Consider the following 22809-nt stretch of genomic DNA (forward strand, 5'->3'; position numbering starts at 1 on the left):
TAGTCAGGAAGCATTATTAAATTTCCATTAAAATGTCTTCATTTTTCTATTTCTAACATGAGGATTAATTTCTGCGTGAATTTGGTAAAAGCATCCTCTCACATTTCTTTTTACACAGAAAATACTTAGTCATTCAAAATAGCAGCATGGAACCACAACCACCTCTAGGCTGTCAGAGTGCCCTCTAAAACAATAGCAGTGCCACCTCTAATGTCAACTCGTCCATCAGGACGCAGTGAAATCTCCAGTTCTCCTCCTCGGCAGGAACACTGAAAGGCTAAAGAAAACATAATACAAGTCACAAATTAATATTGTTTGTTTCCACCCTTTTTAATTAACATAACATAATGAAAGACCTCTTATTATAAGCTCTAGAATCTTCCCAGCTCAGTTTAAAATAAATTCCTTCATCTGTCCAGAGTACTGCCCTGCCCTGTTCTCCTGAGCACTGAGGAATCACAAACACAACTGATCCACAAAACACACAGCTCCACATCTTTTCTTCCTGAGCCATTTCCTCTATCACTTCCTGTAATGTCCACTCCACCTATACACTCCACCTATAGCTTCCTCCCTGCTTCTATCCAGGAGTAAACAAGGAAATGTGATAAGATAGAGGCATGGACTAGAAGTCTAAGAAGATAAAGAGGGGTGATCTTGGCCGTCCTGAGAGAGCCTCATCTTCCTGGGCCTAAAGAGGACAGAGGGAGTTTGTTCACTAATTGTGCTTATCAAGCAACCACACGTCAGGCAAACAAGAGGCACAGCCTCAGTCTTCCTGGAGTTCAGTGCGTAGGGGAGTAACTAGACCACAAGCTGCCATCCCCAAATCAGAGTTACCCTACCCTAACCCTCCCACTAAGGCCTAACCCTCCCACTAAGTAAGACCTCCATCCCATAGGGTCAGGCTCCTACTTTGATTAGTGCAACTGTGTAACCTCCCTTGGCTGCAATCTATTTTTCTCTACACCCAAGCAATATATTAATCATTAGGGGACTTAATTCAAAAGCAGTTTTTTTGATTCAATCCTATGACTAGCAATGGCAGTATGGAACTTTGGTGATCATCCACTCTCAACTAAGTAACCTCATTGGGCCAAAGTTACATAGCTTGTTGATTCTATCCAACAAATGCTTATTGGACACTCACTGTATTAGAAGTGTGTCTATGTGTTGGGAGGAACAGAGGTGGAAGATGTTTGGGGTGGAAGATGTTCTGAGTAGAGGATTCAGGGTGAAGGAATTTAAAATCTTTCATTTTCATGTGGGTTTTTCATGAAAAAAACTTCCATGACATTTTATTACATTTTCAAGTAAATAGTATATATAAGAAGGAATGCTAACTTCAAGTTCACAAATGTTTTAAAAATTGGAAAAAAACCTGCCGTACCATGCATGTCTTTCTTCCCCAGTTGCTGAGACCAGTAGCTGCTGAGAACGGCATGGGCAGACCCTTAAAAGAAGTGAAGTTATGATACAAAAACAGGAGTGACTTTGTGGTAAATTTATAAGCAATTACAAACAACTATCCAATTTGACTAAACCTTAGATGGCTTAGCCACAGCTGAGTGTGGAATTATGAATGGAGATAGAAACAAAGATACAGAATTTATGGATAAGCTCCTCCAAATGATGTATCTCTTATGTTTTACACTTTATGAAGGCTGAATTAAACTGCAGGGTTATTTTTATAATTTTTTAATTTGAGTATAATTGATACAAAATGTTATATTAGTTTCAGGTATACAAGATAGTGATTCAATCTCTCTATGTGTTATGGTATACTCACCACAAGTGTAGCTACTGTCCATCACCACATGCTATTACAATATCATTGACTATATTCCCTATGCTCTGCCTTTTATTCCTGTGACTTACTCATTCCATAGCTAGAAACCTGTATATCCTACTCCCTTTCACCCATTTCACCCATCCCCCACTCCTTCCCCCTGGGAACCATGAGTTTGTTCTCTGTTTGATTCTGCTTTTTATTTGTTTATTCATTTGTTTTGTCTCTTATTCCACATATAAGTGAAATAATATGGTATTTATCTTTCTCTGCCTGATTTATTTCATTTAGCATAATACCTCTATGTCCATCCATGTTGTTGCAAATGGAAAAAAATCTCATTCTTTTTTATTGCTGCATAATATTCGTGTGTGTGTGTGTGTGTGTGTGTGTGTGTGTGTGTGTATCACACATATCACATATACATGCATCACATCTTCTTTATCCATTCACCTATTGATGGACACTTGGGTTGCTATAAATAGCTGCCATAAACATCAAAGTGCATATATCTTTTTGAATTAAACTGCAGGTTTTAATTTTTGTCCTATCAGTTCATTGTCAGCACATGGTAGGAAGATCAAGGGCTTCACATAAATCTTTCTCTATCTTTCAAGGAAAATATCTCCTTCCCCCTAGGATGAACATGCAAAGAAAACTGGGAACTATGACAAAAGGTTAAATTTTCCACCAAGCCAACTTTTTCAGGCTTTTGGTACCAATAGAACTTTCTTTTAGTGAGACATTTTTTTTCACTGGATTGTACCCTAGTTTTATTTTATTTTTTTTTTAATTTTTTTTTTCAACATTTATTTATTTTTGGGACAGAGAGAGACAGAGCATGAACGGGGGAGGGGCAGAGAGAGAGGCAGACACAGAATCGGAAACAGGCTCCAGGCTCCGAGCCATCAGCCCAGAGCCCGACGCGGGGCTCGAACTCACGGACCGCGAGATCGTGACCTGGCTGAAGTCGGACGCTTAACCGACTGCGCCACCCAGGCGCCCCATGTACCCTAGTTTTAGATCAGTGAATAGATATTAATATGAAGGAAAAAAATATAAAGTAATAACTGACAGGGGCACCTGGGTGGCTCAGTCAGTTAAGCGTCCAACTTTAACTCAGGTCGTGATCTCACAGTTTGTGAGTTTGAGCCCCACGTTGGGCTCTGTGCTGGCAGCTCAGATTCTGTGTCTCCCTCTCTCTCTGCCCCTCCCCTGCTTGCGCTCTGTCTCTCTCTCTCAAAAATAAATAAACTTTAAAAAATAATAAAGTAATAACTGACAGAAAAGTCTCTGGGGGAAGAAAAGGATGGGTTTTCTTCAGGAAAACTTATCAGATGTTATGAGGGATCCACCTAGGATGACCAAACATCCCAGTTTGCCCAAGACTGTCCTGGTTTTATCACCAAAGTTCCTGTAGGCTGAGACATGCCTCAGTCCCAAGCAAGCTGAGATGGTTGGTCATCATGTCCAAAGACCTTCCCACTTTAGAAAAGCATTATTACAGGGGAAAACACTTGCCCTCTGTACCAATTAAAACCTTTTAGAAGCAGCTGTGCGTGTGTAAATGCAGACAAAATTTCTTTTCCATGGGGGAGCGCTGAGCTGTACTTTTTGGATGTCATTGGGCATTCTCCTGAGTCCTTAAAAGTGCTTTGCTTAGCTTTGAATTTCACGTGTTTTCTCAGAGACTAACTAAGTCAAAGTCCTGAAACCATTCCAGCCTCTGCCTTCTGACCAGAGCAGGAGCCTCAAAGTTCCTTCCCAGCCTCCTTCTGCCCCAGCCACCATCCCATCCACCAGCCTCCTCCATCAAGCATTCCCTTCTTTTTCTCCTCAGCCCACTCTTCTCAAAGAGCATGAGAGGAGGAAGCTTCACATCCTTGCCCATCTTCGATTTCATCCCTCTGCTTCCGGCTGGCAGATCTTGAATAACCCTGTCCCCAAACCCATCCCACCCACTTTGGGGGTAGGTCTGGGAAAGCTCTTCCTGTCCCTATTTCCCACCTACAACCCAGGAGTTTATCCTTCAAAAACCAAATCTTATCTAGATGTCAGTGATCATGCAGGCTGGTCATTGAAAAAGAAACAAAAGGCTTTGGGACTGTAGTGGACATCAGCCCCTGAATTTTGCAAATGGCGGATCTGGAAGTGTTGGTTCAGGGAGCCAGTTTTATCGTTACTATTAAAATAGCTAATAGTTATTGGGCACTTATCATGTGACAGGTACTGTGCTAAGCACTTACCATGCATTATCTTTATATAACCCTATGAGGTAATACTCATATTTTATAGAGGAGGGAACAGAAATTTTTAAAAGTTAAGTCATTTGCTCCAGGTCAACAGCTAGGAAACTAGGATATAAACTCAGACTGTCTGACATAAGGCTGCTATACTGCCTGCTTAATTCTGTAGTTGTCACATGAAACTTCAGTGAAGGGATGGGGAGATAAGGAAACAGAAACAGCTCAAAACCCAAGCAACCTGAAAAGTCATGTGAAGGGCACTTACACAGCTATTTGTTATCCTCCTCCTTCATTGTTGAACCATCCCCAGGACCCAGTCAAAAAGTACCTGTTACAGGGTCTTCAGCCACACCAACCCACGGTGCAAAATATCTGGAGTAAAAGTCAAATGCTTGGCTCTGCCCTCCAGGCTCTCCTTTAAGAGTGAGAATGAGTCCTTTCACCTTTCCTGTGTTTTCCACTTGCAGAAGATTCTGTGTGTTCACCTTCAGGTTCTCCAAAAATGACCTTGTTCATAAATAGGACCCATTAGGACAAACCCATCCCACAGACCACTACACAGACTCTCTAAAGCAAGATAAGGTGCAGCTTGAGCAAACAGCTCAGCAGTCAGGGAGGAAAGCAAGTTGAATATCTTGCTACCTGGGAACAAAACTCTCTGACTGCATAAATCATGGTTTGACTGGACATAGCACAGTCAAACAAAACCAGAGCTATAAATATGGGTTCTCAGCCCTCCCCAAAGTGATGACAAAGCCAAAAATTTTGTTTACCTCTTGTAAGTATCACTGAGCCGGACAAGGAGCTTTCGGGTATCTGGAGAATAGCGGATGTCCTGGACCAGTGTATCACCTATGGCAGTCTGTGGAGACAGACCAAAAACTCCTCAGGAGTGCCTCCTGGGTCAAATCATTGATCTTCTGTATGGGGAAAAACCTCTCATGAGCATCTCCTGTGTGCCAGGCATAGCCAACATCTCCAATCCCAAGAGTTTTAGTTCAGTTTCAGCTCTCAAGGTGTTGCCCAAGGAAGGCTAGTTTCCTGGAGACCAGAGACCTTTAAGGGGGTTGAGCTTACCCTCTGAGAGCCAAAGATAGGCATTATTCACAAGTATTACTATGTGCCTCCACACTCTACTCTTTCAAGTGTGCATTTTCCTCACAAATAAAGAGGAAGATTTAGGCCCAGGGACAGGGACGGACACACACACACACACACACACACACACACACACACACACACACAAACACACACCTTGACCCAGATCTGAGGGGCCCTGGAGTCAAAGCTCTGAATCTGTCTACTGTCTACTGTCTGTAGAAACGGGGGCCTCAGGCCCACCTCTTAACATTGTTGTGAAGATTAAATGAAATATATATGTGGTCGCCCTGGGTGGCTCAGTTGGTTGAGTGTCCGACTTCGGCTCAGGTCATGATCTCACGTTTGTGGGCTCAAGCCCCGCATCAGGCTCTGTGCTGACAGCTCCGAGCCTGGGGTCTGCTTCAGATTCTGTGTCTCCCTCTCTCTCTACCTCTCCCCTGCTTGCAGTCTGTCTCTCTCGGTCTCTCAAAAAAATAAAATGTTAAAAAAAAAACTTTTTTTAAGAAAGAAGAAAAAAAGAATATACATGGAGTCCCAGCATCAGCAAATAGGAGATTCTATATGGCAAGGACTCAAGGCCAGCAGTTTGAATAAAAGTGGGGACTAGACCACTCATCTTAACACTACTCTGTTTGGCAAGCACTGTTTTCACTCAGACTGTGTGCTGTGGATCAGTAACATAGCAACATTTACTAAAGATACTTTCATTCACGCTCTACCTAAGACTGCACACAATCTTGCTCATATCCTAGAACATTATTTGTGTGATTGGTTGTTGATTTGGAGTGCTGAGATTATAAGGGGGGAAAAGCCTCTCCAAGTCACCCTTTGGCACCACCACTGGCTGTAGGCAGAGCAGATGAGAATTACACAGAAGTGATCTGACCATCATTAGGTCGCTTCAGGTCCTCCAATCTTCTCTAGGGGCTGAGATGTTCCAGGTCCCAAAACCAAGACTCCATCCACTTTGGGTGATGCCTCAACTGTCTGCCCCTGTTTCCACAGCTAAATAATGTCCGTCCCTCTAGAAATGGAAACTCTTGCAGCCAGATCCCATCTGCTCTTGGGGACTTTCAGTTTCTCGGAAGGATTATTCAGCCCTCCTCTGCATGAATTCTTACGTCAATTTGAAAGTCTAATTCTCAGCTGAGAATCCTATTGTTAGTTTCTAGGAACATAAAATGACAATACTCACTATAACTAACTCTTTATCATGCCCATTTTACAAATGCTGAGCCTCAGGCATAAAGATACCAGGTTAAGTTCTTTCTACCATGACCAAGGTCTATGCTGTGAATATTTTCCACTTTCTTGACAACATGCTTAAAGTAGTTCATTTTTGAATTTGGCTTGTCTTCCAAAACCTGAGCCACAGGTGAGGCTGAGTGTAAAATCAGAATCTATAATCCTTACTGCTACTCTTTGAAAACATAGACAATATAAGACACTAAACAGATTATAAATGCTTTAGTTGAAAAGTCAATGAGAAACACCCCAGAGGCACCCACAAAGGCCATTTTACAGAATTTTTTTTTTTTTGTCGCTGCAGCCTCTGGTCCTGGTCTTGACCAGTCCCTTCCTTCTCTACAAACTAAGTACCTGGTCATCCAGAGCTGCTCTGCCCGTCTGGCATCTCCACAGGATGACCATAGTGCGTACTTCACTGGGGAACAGTGAGAATTACAGGAGATATTGCATGTGAAATGCTTATTAGCACCTGGTACTGCACAGGGAGACTCTCCAAAATGTTTATTATCATTGTTTTTCTTGTTATTAAGACCCACCCCTATATAGACCTCCAGAGGAAGGCAGACTATGAATCTTGCCTTCTGTCTCAATTTATCCAGACTTTCCTGCCCTCCTCCATCAAAGCACAGCTCCCTGACCTCAGCCGCATTCTCCACCACAGAAATTAGGATCACCCTGCCAGGCAGCTCCCATTCCTTTTTCTCTCAGCCACCACACAGCAGTCTGTCCTCCCCTTACCTTCATGGAAGCTAATACTGACAATGAAGGGTCAGGGAAAATTGCTCAACCTTCTCACCAAATAACATTCAGTATTAAAATCCACACCTCAAATGCACTGTGCACTCTTCATCCGAGCTTAGACTGGAACATTTATACTGATAGAAGGCCTATCTTTGGGGGTCAAAGGCTACTGTTCCTTTGTGTTCAAACAACAGATCAGACCAGATGTTCAAATGACCAGATCACATGAGCTTAAGTTTAATTCCTTTCACCAACCTTTATCAAGTCGTCCACTTCATGGAAGTCCTAGATGAGGAGAAAAGACAAGACCATTGGAAAACAGGCAAGCTGTCAGTTGTATACAGTTCATGGCAATAATTAGAAAGAGCTTACCTGGGGGTGAGTTGGATAAAGAGGCAGATCCAGGATGATACCATCCTGTGCTCTTCTGGCCGTTAGTTCCCCACTCAGAGTGACAAAGGTTAGAGTGCTATTCACATTTTCTGGCCAAAAAAAAGAGTCTTACTTTTGTCAATTATAAAGGAATTTTGAGAGAAAATCAAGAAATAGGAAAATAAACTTTGTTATATATTTACATATCTGTTTTGATCACTATTGTGTTTCCCTAGATTCTGTGGCAGTGCTGCCTTTTCCCATATGGAGGGGTCCAAGTTTGCCTTACTGTGGTCCAGAGTAGAGAAAGGCATCCCTGGATTCTCACTTGAGAACCGAGAACATAACTGATTGGACTTGACATCACACTGCAAGGCTTCAAATGCCAGCTTCTTTTAGCTTACTAACTGTGCCTTTGAGCAAACTATTTAACCTCCTTAAGCCTCCATTTCCTCATCAATAAAATGGGGTAAAAATTAAACCTACCTCATAGGGATGCAATAGTGTTTTCTAATGCAGATTTTTAAATATACACTATAGAGTTACAAATAATACTAGTCTAAGATATGCCAAAGGGATGACAAATAGAATATACAAATTATGAACAACAGTCTAAAGGAACAAATCAAGCTTACCCTAAATAAACCAAGCTATACATAAAATTATCATTTGAAGATTGAGCCTTCATGTTACTGATACAACTTGGGCCACTTATCTGACCTCATTGTGGGTAACATTTTTAGTGAAAACAAAGATTTATGACCTAATTCTTTCCTCCCCCTTAATATTTCTGTGAAACTTAACCATATCTAAAAGGTAAGGAAATTTGGCATTGTCAATTAACTTTCACTGAATATAAAATTTATACTCTAAAACCCAAAGTTTAATTTTTCTTATTATAATTGGTGGAATACATTATTATTTACAAAGCACCTTTTCATAACTTATACAACCTTAAGACCACCCTGTGGGGGATCTGAAGGTTATTATTCCAAGTCTCTGCCTCACTTCAACCAATGTGGGGTTTCAAAAGACACTCAATCCAACTTCAGTAAAATCTACTTTTCAAGACTGAGTTCCTAAACAATATTTCAGGATACTTTCCTGCCTTCATTGTCCCCTATCCACAGAAACCAAAATTGTCTTTTTAAGACATATAATGGATTACATTGTAGAGGAGCCTTGACCTGACTCTCAATGTTATCTCCTGCCAGTCACCCCCAAGAAGCTCCAGCCACTCCTAGTATATAGGCTGCATCTCAAGGGCTTTGCATTTGCTGCTACCTCTGACTCCTTCTCACAGTCTAGCTCTTTGCACAGATGGCTTCATATTCTTCAGCCTGAAGGTCCCTTCTCTAGTGCATGCCGTTGTCCAAAATCTCACTCAACCTTCCCCTCTCAAGGCAAGGACTAGGTGAGGCAAGGAAATACAGAGGAACAAATTTAAGGAGGCATCTGCTCTCAGGTACAGCCTGAAGGCTTGATTTTCTCCCCCTTCACCCAACCCCAACCGGGTTGTGGAAGGTGTTGGTGACCGACAGCTCTCAGCTGAGTCCCACTCTGTGAATTGCCCTTGGGTGAGTAGAGCTATTTTACCCAAGGTCATGCTGCTTTTCTGGGCATTGGAGGCTGGTCAATGGAAGGTACAAAGGCCTAAACTTTTGCTTCTATTTAGAACTATACTACTTAAAGAACCTTGGCAGCTTTAGACCTCCCTGTGGATTTGGCCTAGGCCTTTCTTTGTTGCTACCACTTTGCAGTTCACCTTCTCGCTCTTGTATTCCACTTTCTTTACTCCCCTACAAACATTGATCCCAAGAATACTGCCCGCAGTTCTTCCGGCATGCAATATGTCTCAGAGTCCACTTCTTGGGGAAACTCACCCTGTAACACCTTCCCTACCACCTCCATCTAAGTAACTCCCCAGAGAACCTCCTTTTCCAACTCTGCACTCACTACAGTTACCCTCTGTCATATCGTCCTGTGTATTTCCTTGTTTAACTTCCTGTTTGTTGTCTACACCTATTCATGGCTACTTCCATCTCCACTTTTAGGGCATTTCTAGGCATCTCTCCCCTACCCCATTCCCACAAAGCCCTGACCTTTATTACACTAAATGTAGCTAGGATGAAAACTGGTAGGATTGAGGTCCTGCATCATCTCTTCAAAAGGTAAATGTGTATAGTCAGGGCTCACGAATCTTCAGAGTAAAGAATCTCTTGTGATGGGCGTTTGGCTGGCACAGTCTGTAGAGTATGTGACTCTTGATCTTGGGGTCCTGAGTTCAAGCCCCACATTGGGTGTACAGTTTACAGAAGAAGGAGGAGGAGGAGAAGGAGAAAGAAAAAGGAAAGAAAGAAAGAAAGAAAGAAAGAAAGAAAGAAAGAAAGAAAGAAAGAAAGAAAAAGAAGAAGAAGAAAGAAGCAGCAGCAGCAGCTGCTGCTCTTGCAAAATGAATTTCAATGTGGGTGGGGACATATTCAGAGCAAAAAGTGCCTTATGGTTCCCAGATATCACATCATGTGAGATGCCTGTTGTGTCTCACAAGCTCACCCGCTGTGTTGGTCAGAGACCAGAGAACTCCTCTTCAAAATAAAATGGCATTCTAGAGAACACTGACCATGGCTTTCCAACATGCCTGGCACATATTCAGGAAGGCCAAAGTCTCGGGGGCTGTTTTTGTTTCGGTGTACCGAATTGCATGAAATAGATTCTGTGATGTCTTTATACCAGTATCTTTGATTCATCACAAAGACTTTGTGAGAATTTTTTTAAATATTGGCTATTTGCTAAATGATGGGTTCATAAAAGAAAATCACATTACTTATTTTGTAAAACAGCACAGCTGCGGAAGCCAGGGTAGCATGGCCACAGAGAGGAACCTCAGTTGCCGGCGTAAACCACCTTAATCCAAAGCAGGAACCTTCAGAGGAAGAAAAACCAAAGAGAAATGAGATCATTCCCATACAAGTGGGTCACAAATTTTTTATTTTCTTACTCTTTTCTAGATATTTCCCTAGCATGATTAATACCTGAAAGGAGGAATGAAGGAGGCCAGCATCGTCAGGCTCCCCAGTGCTGATCTGGAGCTGAAACGTTCAAATCACCCAACACCTGCTCCCTGAGATGAACTGAAAACTAAATCAGAATCTCCCCCTGCTCTTCTCCTATCTGCATGCAAATAGTAAATAGGCATCTCTCTTAAATATCATTCCCCACTGGAAAAGCAGCTTCTGGTATCATTCAAGAATGGCTTTTAAAAAAAAAGCATAGGGGCACCTGGGTGGCTCAGTCGTTTGGGCGTCCGACTTCAGCTCAGGTCACGATCTCGCGGTCCATGAGTTCGAGCCTCGTGTCAGGCTCTGGGCTGATGGCTCAGAGCCTGGAGCCTGTTTCCGATTCTGTGTCTCCCTCTCTCTCTGCCCCTCCCCCGTTCATGCTCTGTCTCTCTCTGTCTCAAAAATAAATAAACGTTAAAAAAAATTAAAAAAAAAAAGCATATTTACTTTGTGTAAAGTTGTCAGTTGGGTGCAGTTTTCGGATAAAAGCAGTTTCAGAGAGGTTCATTTCTCTTGCAATTTTTTGATGCATGTCTTCATCCAATTTCTAAATTAGAAACAAAAGTTTATTGAGATTCCAGAAAAACAAATCAGACTTCCTTGGACAGCAACTGCCATTAGTTAATAATATAGCTTATTAATATTAGAAGTTACGTGCTTCACAGGAAATAATTGCCAAGGAAGTCCAGATACTTTTACAAAGGTTGTTTCTCAGAAATCTATGCTTGTAGCACCCTTCATAGGTTGTAGATGCTCGGAGCTGGAACAGACTCTGGAAAACCTACTGGCCTAGCCTATCTTTCATCAGACTATTATCTAATCTGTCTGAGAGCCTATGCTCTCTTCTAAACAATCTCCACAAAGAGAAACTTCACAATCTTCCTTTCTTGTTGAATAAAAAGATGTTCAGCATGCACTCTGGGTAGGCTGGCCCATTCTGCCCCCATTTATACATGCATTTCCTTTTATAAGTCAGGCCTCAGGCCAGAGCTCACCTCCTTAGGGAAGCCTTCCAGACCACTGTCTAAAGGCTTTGTCTCCTCCCAGTGCTTAGGCCACCTGAATTTACCCAGTGTATCCCTTCGCTGTCTCCCACCATCTGAGGGGATATTATGAAGGGATATTATGAGGGCATACAATGTGCTACCTTACTTTGTCCTGGCTTAGAACAATGTTCTGTATTCATCCCAGAATGGTAGGAGCTCAGTAAACATTTGCTGAAAGAATACATTATTCACTTCATCCTCATTTTTATTTTGTTTTTTATGTGACCTCTATGCCCAACTTGGAGCTCGAACTCATGACTCTGATATCAATAGTCACATGCTGTACTGACTGAGCCAGCCAGGCACCCCACTTTATCTTCATTTCTAAAACCCTCAGTATAGATATTTTTATCTACTTGTATATAACGAAATCAAATACAGAGAGGTTATGTAATATCCTAAGGTCATAATATGCCTAATAAATGGTAGAGTGGTTAAGAGTGTGGACTTTGTAAGTGGTAACAACTAGTGAATCTAGAGGAAGGGTATATGGATATTCATTGTACCATTCTCATACTTTTCTGTAAGTTTTTAATTTTTCAGAAAATGGTTAAAAAAATAATGTGAATTTGTATCCTGGGTCAGGTCCTAGTAGCGGTGCAAGAGTGGGCAAGTCACTTATCTCATGGAGCCTCAGTTTCCACACCTTTAAAAATGAGGAGAACAGGAGCACCTGGGTGGCTCAGTTGGTTGAACGTCCAACTCTTGATTTCAGCTCAGGTCATGATCTCATGGTTCGGGTTTGCGGGATCGAGCACCGCATTGGACTCTGTGCTGACAACACAGAGGCTGCTTGGGATTCTCTCTCTCTCTCTCTCTGCCCCTCCCCTGATCAAGCTCGTGTGTGCTCTCTTTTGCTCTCTCTCTCAAAATAAATAGACAAACTTTAAAATAGACAACAGTACTTAAGTGAAAGAGTTACTGTAGAGACACATAAAATACACACACACACACACACACACACACACACACACACATTCCTCTTAAGAAAAAAAATGGGTCAGAAATATGCGTTTTCCTTTAGAGAATGAAAATCAACTTTTTAATCAACAAATGCTCACTAGTTAGATTTAAATTCTAAAGAAGTCTCAAGACAAATGTATTTTTGCTTTGGCCAAATGTACTATTCTGAAAGGGCGGGCCTACGCCGGCCGACTCCATCTTGTTCTGTGTCCTTCACCTTGACCACACCTCCTCCCCTTGAGTAACCCCCCCCCTCACCTGCCTAACAGGACTCAGACCCTTCCCCAGGACCCTGCCCCAGCCAATCGGCTGAGGCCATAGCCATTACCTCACCAACTGCCCCTAGGCCCCAATAAAACCTTTGTCCTTTTGAAACTCGCTCTCTCTCCCTGGTTTCTCACCGCTGCGGCTGCGTCGGTGCAGGTAGGGGATTGAGCTCGAGCTAGCTCGAATAAAGGCTCTTTGCTTTTGCATCGGAGGGGACTCGGCTCCGTAGTGGTCTTTGGGGATCACGAATTCTGGGCATAACAATTCCTGAGCCCCTGAAACCCAGAAATAAGATTTACAACTTTATACTAATAAATTCATAATTCACTTATCTGACTTATGTAAATTAAACACCCATTCTCTTTTAGTTGATGCACATTCTTTGGAAACACTTTCCACACACTCATATAAGGCACAAAATAGTGGTTATTTTTTAAACTATCAGCTAATATAAAAATCCTAGTGGACTTACTAAGCTTTTCTTAAAGGAACACCATATTCAAAACCTATAGATGCTCTGTAGTCCTATAGAAAGAGAAATTACTTAAGAAACTGATATTTATTGGGATGCCTGGGTGGCTCAGTCAGCTAAACACCTGGCTCTTGGTTTCAGCTCAGGTCATGATTTCGTGGTTCGTGACTTCAAGTCCCACATCAGATTCTACACTAACAGGGTGGAGCCTGCTTAGAATTCTCTCTCTCTCTTTCTGCCCTTCCCCCTCTCACTCTCTCTCTCCCTCTTTCTCTTTCTCAAAAGAAATAAACTTTAAAAAAAAATTGGTATTTATTGCCCGAAAACCCAAACATAACACAATGGTTTTGTGTTTTAGTTAACATTTTCCTTTCAAAAGATTAAATCGAATAATGCACATAAAGTGCTCATCACAGTGCCCAACACATAGTAAGTACTTGATAAATGTTAGCTTTTATTTTGAGTGGCTCAAAGCCCGTGCTTTAACCAGCCACACTTCTCTTCCTCTCCATAACAAAGACAAACTATTGTTATCCCTTTAACACACTGCAAACAGGAAAAACAATGTCTATCAGATAAGATGGATTCTTGCAACATTTCTCAGGGAAGACAGCAGTCAATTACCAAGTGCTGTGCTAGGCCAGCAGCATCAGCACCACTACTGAAGAAATTTGTTAGAAATGCAGAGTCTCAGGCCCCACCCCAGACCTTCTGAATCAGAGTCCTCATATTTTTAAAGATTTTTATTTTGGGGGTGCCTGGGTGGCTCAGTTCGTAAGTGTCTGACTCTAGATTTCATTTCAGGTCATGATCTCCCAGTTTGTGAGTTCGAGCCCTGTGTTGGGCTCTGCACTGATAGCACAGATCCTGCTTGGGATTCTCTCTCTCCCTCTGTCTCTGGCCCTCCCCTGCTCTCTCTCTCTCTCTCAAAAATAAATATTAAAAAAAAAGATTTTCATTTCTAAGTAATCTCTACACCCAACATGGAGCTCAAACTCATGACCCTGAGATCAAGAGTCACATGCTCTACCAACTGAGCCAGCCAGGTGCCCCTGGAATCTCCATTTTTTTTTTTTTTTTTTACTAGATCTCTAAGTGATCCGTGTGCACATTAAAGTTTGAGAAACCCTGGTGTATAAGATATGGACCCATGTTCAATGGGGTTAGCATCTTGCAGGGAATCAAGACAGACGCAGCAACAATGAGCAACACCAGAGAGTATATAATTGAGACACATAGATTTTGACAATAAATACTCTAGGACTTTTTAAAAAATTTTTTTAAATGTTTGTTCATTTTTGAGAGACAGAGCATGAGCTGGGAAGAGGCAGAGAGAGAGGGAGACACAGAATCTGAAGCAGGCTCCAGGCACACAGCTGGATGCGGGGATCAAACTCACAAACAGTGAGATCATGACCTGAGCTGAAGTCAGACGCTTAAGTGATTGAGCCACCCAGGTACCCCAATACTCTAGGACTTTAAAGATGAAGCTATGAGGTAGACTTAGGAAAAGGACAAATTTTGGTGAGTTGGACAGGAAAGTTTGTGCAAAGAGCTTTATACTGGGGATGCTTCTTGGGCAACTCACTTGACTCACTTCTGTTCTTGTTAACTCCTTGACACTCTAGGATTCTGTGAGCCGAGACAAGGAGAATTAGGATGATAGTAATGAAATGGCATGAACACCTGTCACACCTGTGAGCCCAGAGAGTAAGTAGTCCCACCTGAGTGGGGGGGTGGGTCTGCTGGGCATCCCAGCCAACAAGGCAACAATGTTAAGAAGCACTCCTCGCAGGGGCACCTGGGTGGTTCAGCACGTTAAGCATCTGACTTCAGCTCAGGTCATGATCTCACGGTTCATGGGTTTGAGCCCTGTCAGGCTCTGTGCTGACAGCTCAGAGCCTGGAGCCTGCTTCGGATTCTGTGCCCCACCACCCCCCTCCTCCGCCCCTCCCCTACTTGCACTCTCTCTCTCAAAATAAGTAAACATTAAAAATTTTTTTTTAGGGGCGCCTGGGTGGCGCAGTCGGTTAAGCCTCCGACTTCAGCCAGGTCACGATCTCACGGTCCGTGAGTTCGAGCCCCGCGTCAGGCTCTGGGCTGATGGCTCGGAGCCTGGAGCCTGTTTCCGATTCTGTGTCTCCCTCTCTCTCTGCCCCTCCCCCATTCATGCTCTGTCTCTCTCTGTCCCAAAAATAAATAAACGTTGAAAAAAAAAATTTTTTTTAAAAAAGGAGCACTTCTTGCAGCCCACTGAATGTTCTGTGTGGAAACTGGCCCACATGTCTGTGCATACAACACCGTAGAGAAACTGGGAGCCAACTAATTCCTTAGTACAGACCTCAGTGGTGATTGAAGGCGTAATAAAGAAAAGCCTGTGCTGGTCTTTCCAGATTTGCCTCTGCGGCTGCAGGAACCTGTGGTGCCTGCCAATCCTTCCTCTATCTGATCTGGCCAAACTCCTTATCCTCATCCTTCCTTTCTTTGTCTACTTCTTCCCTCTACCTTTACAACAAGAGTCTCAAAATTCATTAAAGCATCCCACATTGTAGCCAAGCTCACCATCTATTGGTAATAGATTTCTTTGCAAATGGGCTTGTTTGCACATCAGCTAGAACACACACTTCATGACTGTCAGTCAGCTCTTTAGTCCTCTCTACCTCGATGTATTGCACCAATTGCAATTTGAATTTCTGTGGCTCTAATTTCTGTCCCTGGACACTTAAAATGCACTTGTTATTTGTCTGCAGGACCAGAGACACTGTAGAAAGTTTGATAGTAGCAGCTCTCAAATTCAGGCAGCTGAATTTCTACACTGGAACCAAAGGCCAAGGTAATGGTGAATCGTGAGAGGGCTAATGTTGTTTCAACTTTGAGAGCTTTAGAAGAGACTGCATTCATTCAAAAAACTGAATTTTTGTTCTAATAATTTTTTTCATTTTACCCTAAAGTTGTTTATTTTCAAATGCAGCACATCAAGGTTACACACCAACAACTGTTAATTCTCTTCCTCTAATATCCATTTCCCTTTGGCAATCTCATGAGTCAAATTTCCAACAGCAAAAACAGAGGCATGGTTGTTTTTCTGAGTTCCAGTGTACTGCATTGGGACACTAAGGTATCCTCACCATTTGGCCCACAAACATTTATGATCAGAAAATCAGAGCAAAGTTTTAAAATACTCCCATCTTGTGGCAGCTTAGAAACATGACAGTCAAAACATGATAGTCCTGCTATCGTTCCCAGTTCATTTGTCCCTCTGCTGTAGATGGATCCCAACAAAGGAAACACACTTGGATATGGAAAGTTCTATATCATCCAGGAAGAAACAGGAGGTTCCTTATGAGGCACTTGTATTTCATATTTTGAAGTTATGTCCACACAATGCAGCACTCAAACTGTAGGCCATCTTTGGTTGTTCCTGATGGTTCTTATGGGTGCCTAGTCCTTCCAGCTCCATCATAGAACCCAAAGCTCATACTCACCTTGCATACCCCGCCCACCCCACCTCACCAATGAGAATAAAAGATCAGTAGTTGTTAGCTAGAACTCTTAGAGATTTTTTGCCATAATTTAATTAATTAATAGATTTACTTTCACTCAATAGCTATTTAGTGCCTGACATGTGCTAGGCCATGTGTAATAGAACAAGTTAGAATAGATTAAGATTTCATAGAATGTGCAGTCTAGTGAGGAAGACAGGCATTAAATGAATTTCAAGAGTGATGCATGCTACCAACTGGGAAGTAAGGGGTGCCGTAGGAGAACATATCTACTGTGGTGGTGACTATGATGGGTTAAAAGCATGGGCCGTGCAGTCAGGCAGACCTGGGGTGGGGATCCTGAAGTCAGCCACTTAGGTAATTACTTAACCTTCCTCTGCCTCTGTCTTCGCATTTGTAAAATGGGATAATAAGACCTACTCTTAGAGTAGATGTAAGCATAAAATGAGATAACATATAAAAAGCAATTTAGCACAGTATCTGGCTGAACCTGCCTGAAGTCATTGCTCCCAAAGCTGAGGGTTATGTGCTAGAAGAGAGTGATGTAGAAATTCCCACATCAGCGTCTCCTCCCTTGCATTTCTCTCTTCCCTCAAATACTGGGCAACAGAAAACCTTTCAATGGCCTAGAAAAATCTTCTCTGCACTCTTCATCCCTTTTCTGGCCATAAAAATGAGATGACTTTGGAATTCCTGAGAAACCCTAGGAGCCTCTGACCCAGTAGAGGCACACAGAGCCAGTGATCCTCTAAGGAAGGGCACCAGATTTGGAAATGGCCACTGCGTCATAAGCTTCCCCACATGAGTTAAAGCACAAACTGAACTGAACACAGTATTGCTGTATACTTGTTTTTCCTTAAATACATAACACACCAAGCTGTAAAGAAGCCTTCGTTACCCTCTAAATTTAACCAGGAAAACTGGAACAGCGAGTTGTTTAGGAACTACAATGTAGCATTCCTCTTTAAACGTGCAAAGCCAATCCTCCTTACTGTCCCTGGAAATGTTTGGGTTAGTGTTTAAAAGAATACACACACACACACATATGTATATATGTGAATATTATATTGATTGTGGCATAGTGTCCAGCACATGGTACGTGGCCAGGAGATGCCAGCTGAATTGGAATAAATGTATATTCTAGGCACACAACAAAGCTGTTTTTATAGATAATTTTAACAGGAAAACTCAAGAATAAACCACTGTTTAGGGGTGCCTGGCTCAAATGGAAGAATGTGCGACTCTTGATCTCGGGGTCATGAGTTCAAACCCCATGTTGGGTATAGAGAATACTAAAAAAAATAAATAAATAAAAACTTTTAAAACAAACAAAACAAATATTAAACGACTGTTTAAAAGATCCTCTGAAACAGTAGTTTTCAACTGGGGGCAACTTTTTATTGTCATGATAGGGAAAAGGGAAGACTGCTATCATCTAGTGGGTAGAAGCCAAGGATACGGCCAACACTGCAGATGACAACCTCACCCTACAAAGAACTACCCAGTTCTGCCACTGTTGAGAAACCCCACCCTAAACATACACCCACAAACAACACCTATGTACAACAACAAAAACAACAACAACAACAACAAAACAACTTGAGGCTTTGTTAGAATATAAAGGAGAATAATTATAGGCTCCCTACCCCTGTTGATATGTTATTTTCATTAATTAACACTGTTTTACAAAAGAATAAACAGCATATCACCCCTTATCTCTACCATAGCCCTCTGACCCATTCAAGTTTTTGGTCATGAATTCCTGTAGTTGTTACACAGCTATCAAAGTAAAATATCTGTTTCATTTTTTAAAATATTGTTTCTATACATTTTTATACCTGTACATGATCTTTATTGTCAAATTGATTGTCCAGCATTTGAGGACACCATCAAGTTTTTAAGGTTTTAAATATTTTTTTCAATTATCTGTTCCATATTCCATTTAGCCCTTAATCAGTTTTATTTTCAGCTAATGTACAGCATTAAAAGTTACTCGCGTGAAAATTCTTTATATGGACTTGTCTAGAAAGGAAAACAAAAGAAACTTTACAATATTCTAGAAGCTCTTGGAATGTTGTTAGCCAGAATTTTTTTTTTTTTTTTTTTTTTTTTTTGCTTTCCTTCCAGAAGTCTTTTATCAAGTATTGAAACAGCTCAAAGAGCAATTACTTTGTCTTTAGTCTGCCCACCAAGTTTTTTGCGATTAGTCTCATCTCGGTCAAATTTTTAAATAATTTTAAACAAAACAAAACAAAAAAGAACATCCCTTTGAAGCCCTTCACTTAAAATCTGAAGTAGTTTCCCTTCTGAAAAATCCAACATTGTTCTGTTCTCTGAGTCCCTCTTGTAGATCTTTTAGCCTTTGTGGTAACTATTGAATAATGATCAGGTTTACGTGTCTGTTTTTCCCACTAGACTTTGAGCACCTCAAGGGCAGGCAAACTTACTCAACTTTGTACCTCCTATCCCTACCCCAAAGCCTGGCTCGTGGTAGATATGGACAAATATTTGTAGAATACAGTAATGACAGGCTAAACACTGACCAAACTATGGGAAACATTACAAGGTTTAACAGTTATTTGTCTCTGATATTTTCCTAAGTTTATTTGTGTTCTCTCTAGGTGTTTCAGGTGTCCACTGTGTCCAACCATGGGTAAAAGAATCCAAGGGCATAAACCACAGTTTATACTTCCACTCTAATTTTTATTGCTCATGAATTGAGAAAAGTGCCAAGTTAGCCTCTAAGAGAACAGGATTCCCCAGACCACAGAATAGGAAACTAGCAAACTATTCTTTAGGTATCTATTCAGTTGTCTCTGACAGGCCACCAAATTAGCCTGGTCCCACAGGTCCAAAGCCCGGAAATGAATTGGGAGAGCATCCCTGAATCGTGGGCTTCCTCATTTTCTTTTTCTTTCTTCCATTCTTACTGAAGCATATTGCTTTGAACTATGCTAAGTTCTCTGCTTAAATTTTTATGTCCTGGTTTTTCCAAATATATAAAAAACATGTAAAATATAATTGAAGAGCGAGAAAAAGGCTCCGGTGTGTAGTGCATGTACTGGAAGTAAAAGGAATAAATTGAAGAATATTGCTAATTCTTGTCATTTGGTGAAAATTGAGTATATAAATCACTAGAAACTATTTTCAGAACTCTTCGAGGAGATTACATGAGGACATGCGACAAATACATTAAGTCTCTTAAGCAATTTCATTCATTTCCACAATTCCTTGACATGAAGCTGTTTGCCAGATTATTTCTAAAGAAAGTTCACAATTTAGAATCTGGTTGTTAATCATTCTCTCAATAATCCTCCCAAGCTCTTGTGTTACTTGGTAAAGCCTATTAACTTAATTACTTCCTGCATTTTATGGTTGGAAGATGCCAGCTGCAAGGTTGCATAATGAATGTATCCTTAAGGACAAGATGAGGACTTTTCATCACCATTTTGCTGCTCTGCTTGAGGGAGAAAGGGTACCAAGTGTACCAAGAACTCAATCAACAGCATTCACCCATCTCAGTAAAACCCCAGCCATTCTTCATCTTGAGAGCACAATAGAATCACTTGGGGAAACTTTAAAAAACAGTGCTGCCTGGGTTCCACCCCTAGAGATTCTGGGATGCACGTGAGCATAGGAATTTTAAAGCTCCTTGGGTGATTTTAATATAAAATTTGACATTCATTGCACTTAAAGTCTCCAACACACACTTGGCCCAGGTTAGTAAAACTTATTTAAGATCATCAAATGCTTACTGTGTTTTCGAAGTAATTCTCAGACAATCTGCTCTTGCACTAACTGCTCTGAGTGGAAGGGCTCCTTGGCTTGTTTCCTAATACCCAGGTACCAACACAAAGCACTGAAGGTCAGTGAATATTTAACTATTCTGTTAATACTCATCCTAACCAAAAACCATTTTTAAAATGAGACTTTTAGGGGGCACCTGGGTGGCTCAGTCGGTTAAGCATCCAACTTTGACTCAGGTCATGATCTCCCAGTTCATGGATTTGAGCCCTGTATGGGGCTCTCTGCTCTCAGGGCAGAGCCTGCTTTGGATCCTCAGTCCCCCCCACCCCCTCTCTGCCCCGCCCCCTCTTTCTGCCCCTCCCCCCACTCTCTCTCAAAAATGAATACCAAAAATGAATAAACTTTTTTTTTAAATGAGACTTTCAAGAAAAAATGTTCTCCCTACATTAGAGCTTAATTATCACTTAATTACTTAATTCCTTGCAAAATGTTTCATTTACTTGGTCCTGAAAAGAATTTCTAATTGTCTGAACTATAGCTAAGGTTAAAGATATCCAGCTAAAATCTTTTATGTTAAATATAATATCATCCATGTCTGGTCACATAAAACTCATCTAATTTCATTCGCTTTCACATTTGGTGCTCACTAAATGAAAACCTGATGGCTAAAAATGAGCTCTATATCTTTTTTTTTTTTTTTTAATAGGTTCTAGTTCTTCCTTACGTAAGTCTTTATTTTTCTAGACTTAAAGCATCTGGGTGTAAGCATTCTCATCATATAATTTGGTCAAAATCAACTTGCAGACATAAACATTGCTGATATCATTTGACAAAGAACACAAACCAAAGACAAACAGGTGGGTCTGATTGTTGTTGTTGTTTTTAAGAAATATTTGGTTCTACGGGAATCTAGAATTTTAAGCACCGCACTTCAAAACCAAGTACTTACATTTTCCAGAAGACAAACAGCAGCAGGATTCCCGTGAAATGCTTTTGCTGTAAATGCATCTACTGTGAAAATAGGGAGCTTCATTTTCCTTGCTCTCCAAATTGCCAGTAGCCTGCTTTATTTCTTGTTGTTGCAAAAAATCAGGAAGTTAATGTTTTACTTGGAGTACAGAAGCAACCAATAATTAATTCCCAGGTACAAAGTCAACAATTTCTCTAATACACCTAAAGATAGGTGATCCCCTAGTATTTTTAAGTCTCTAAATTAAATTTGTTTTCAAATACTGGATAAATAGAATATTTTATTTTCAAATTTTGTATTGATGTTTATACTGTACGTATACTTAAGAACATAATCATATTCTTTGTTAGAGTAGCCAAACTAGCTTAGGTTATATTTTTAATGAAGTACATGACATGTCCAAGGGGCATATATGTTGCTTATAGTCTCCCAATGAATCACAAGCCTTTTAAAATAGTGCTTTTTTTCCAATTGTAAAAAGTATCCTCATTATAAAAAACTTGGAAAGTTAAAGAGTGACCCATAATCATGCAAATCAACAATAACGTTGTTGTTGTTTTTGGTTTTTTAGTTTTTGGGTTTTTTTGGATTTAACATAGTAAAGGAGTCTCAAGCTTTAATTAATTTTGTGTTATTTTGTAAACCTGTACGTGGAGACTTTTTTTTCACATGGAGACTTTTTTGAGCTCATGTGACATATTTATTAAAATAAAGCTTTTCATTATAAGAATAATACTTTCTCTTTACTGAAAATCTATAAAATACAGAAAAGCAGGGGTAAAAAATCTGTACTTCTACTCCCTAGAGATAAATTCTGTTAACATTCTGGGTGCTTCTTTTGCTTTACTACAAAGCATGGTCCTTGTCAGAGCAATGGATGGATCCCTCTCTCCCAAAGTTACAGAATTTTTTAAAAATTCCACAAATTAGGGGATGCTTTGTTTAAATTAAAAAAAAAAAATCGGCACCTGGGTGGCTTAATCAGTTAAGCATCAGACTCTTGATATCGGCTTGGGTCGTGATCTCAAGGTCCTGGTATCAAGCCCTACATTGGGTTCTGTGCTGAGTGTGGAGCCTGCTTGTGATTCTCTCTCTCTCTCCCTCTCTCTCTCTCCCCTCCCTACTTGTGCCCTCTTGCCCTCTCACTCTCTCTCTCAATAAATAAACATTTAAAATAAAAAGAGGGGCGCCTGGGTGGCTCAGTTCGTTAAGCATCTAACTTCAGTTCAGGTCATGATCTCACAGTTCCTGAGTTGGAGCCCCTCATCTGGCTCACTGCTGTCAG

The 22809-nt window shown here is 41.0% G+C and overlaps 1 protein-coding gene across 1 annotated transcript; it reads right to left on the reverse strand.

Annotated features, from left to right (window-relative positions):
- Positions 1 to 164: 164 nt before the first annotated feature.
- PBLD (phenazine biosynthesis like protein domain containing) lies at positions 165 to 21587 on the reverse strand. Its single transcript, XM_047071889.1, has 9 exons — positions 21504 to 21587; positions 11004 to 11103; positions 10322 to 10420; positions 7498 to 7607; positions 7381 to 7410; positions 4809 to 4897; positions 4364 to 4542; positions 1391 to 1453; positions 165 to 277 (listed from the first exon to the last, which is right to left on the reverse strand). Exons 1-9 carry the CDS (start codon positions 21585 to 21587, stop codon positions 165 to 167), a joined length of 867 nt encoding a protein of 288 aa, XP_046927845.1.
- Positions 21588 to 22809: the final 1222 nt, after the last annotated feature.

The sequence above is a fragment of the Lynx rufus genome, unplaced genomic scaffold (genome assembly GCF_022079265.1).
Source record: "Lynx rufus isolate CCGP_SWC_20201006 ecotype Redwood Valley unplaced genomic scaffold, mLynRuf1.p SCAF_11, whole genome shotgun sequence".
NCBI lineage: Eukaryota > Metazoa > Chordata > Mammalia > Carnivora > Felidae > Lynx > Lynx rufus.

What these genes read in the sequence shown, in the direction of transcription:
- PBLD (XM_047071889.1), bottom strand. Translation starts at nt 21,587, where the DNA reads ATGAAGCTCCCTATTTTCACAGTAGATGCATTTACAGCAAAAGCATTT. An exon ending in AACTGACAACTTTACACAAA is followed by an intron (nt 10,421 to 11,003) that starts GTAAATATGCTT and finishes CTTCCTCTGAAG; the next exon opens with GTTCCTGCTTTGGATTAAGG. An exon ending in GGCTGAAGACCCTGTAACAG is followed by an intron (nt 1,454 to 4,363) that starts GTACTTTTTGAC and finishes ACTTCTTTTAAG; the next exon opens with GGTCTGCCCATGCCGTTCTC.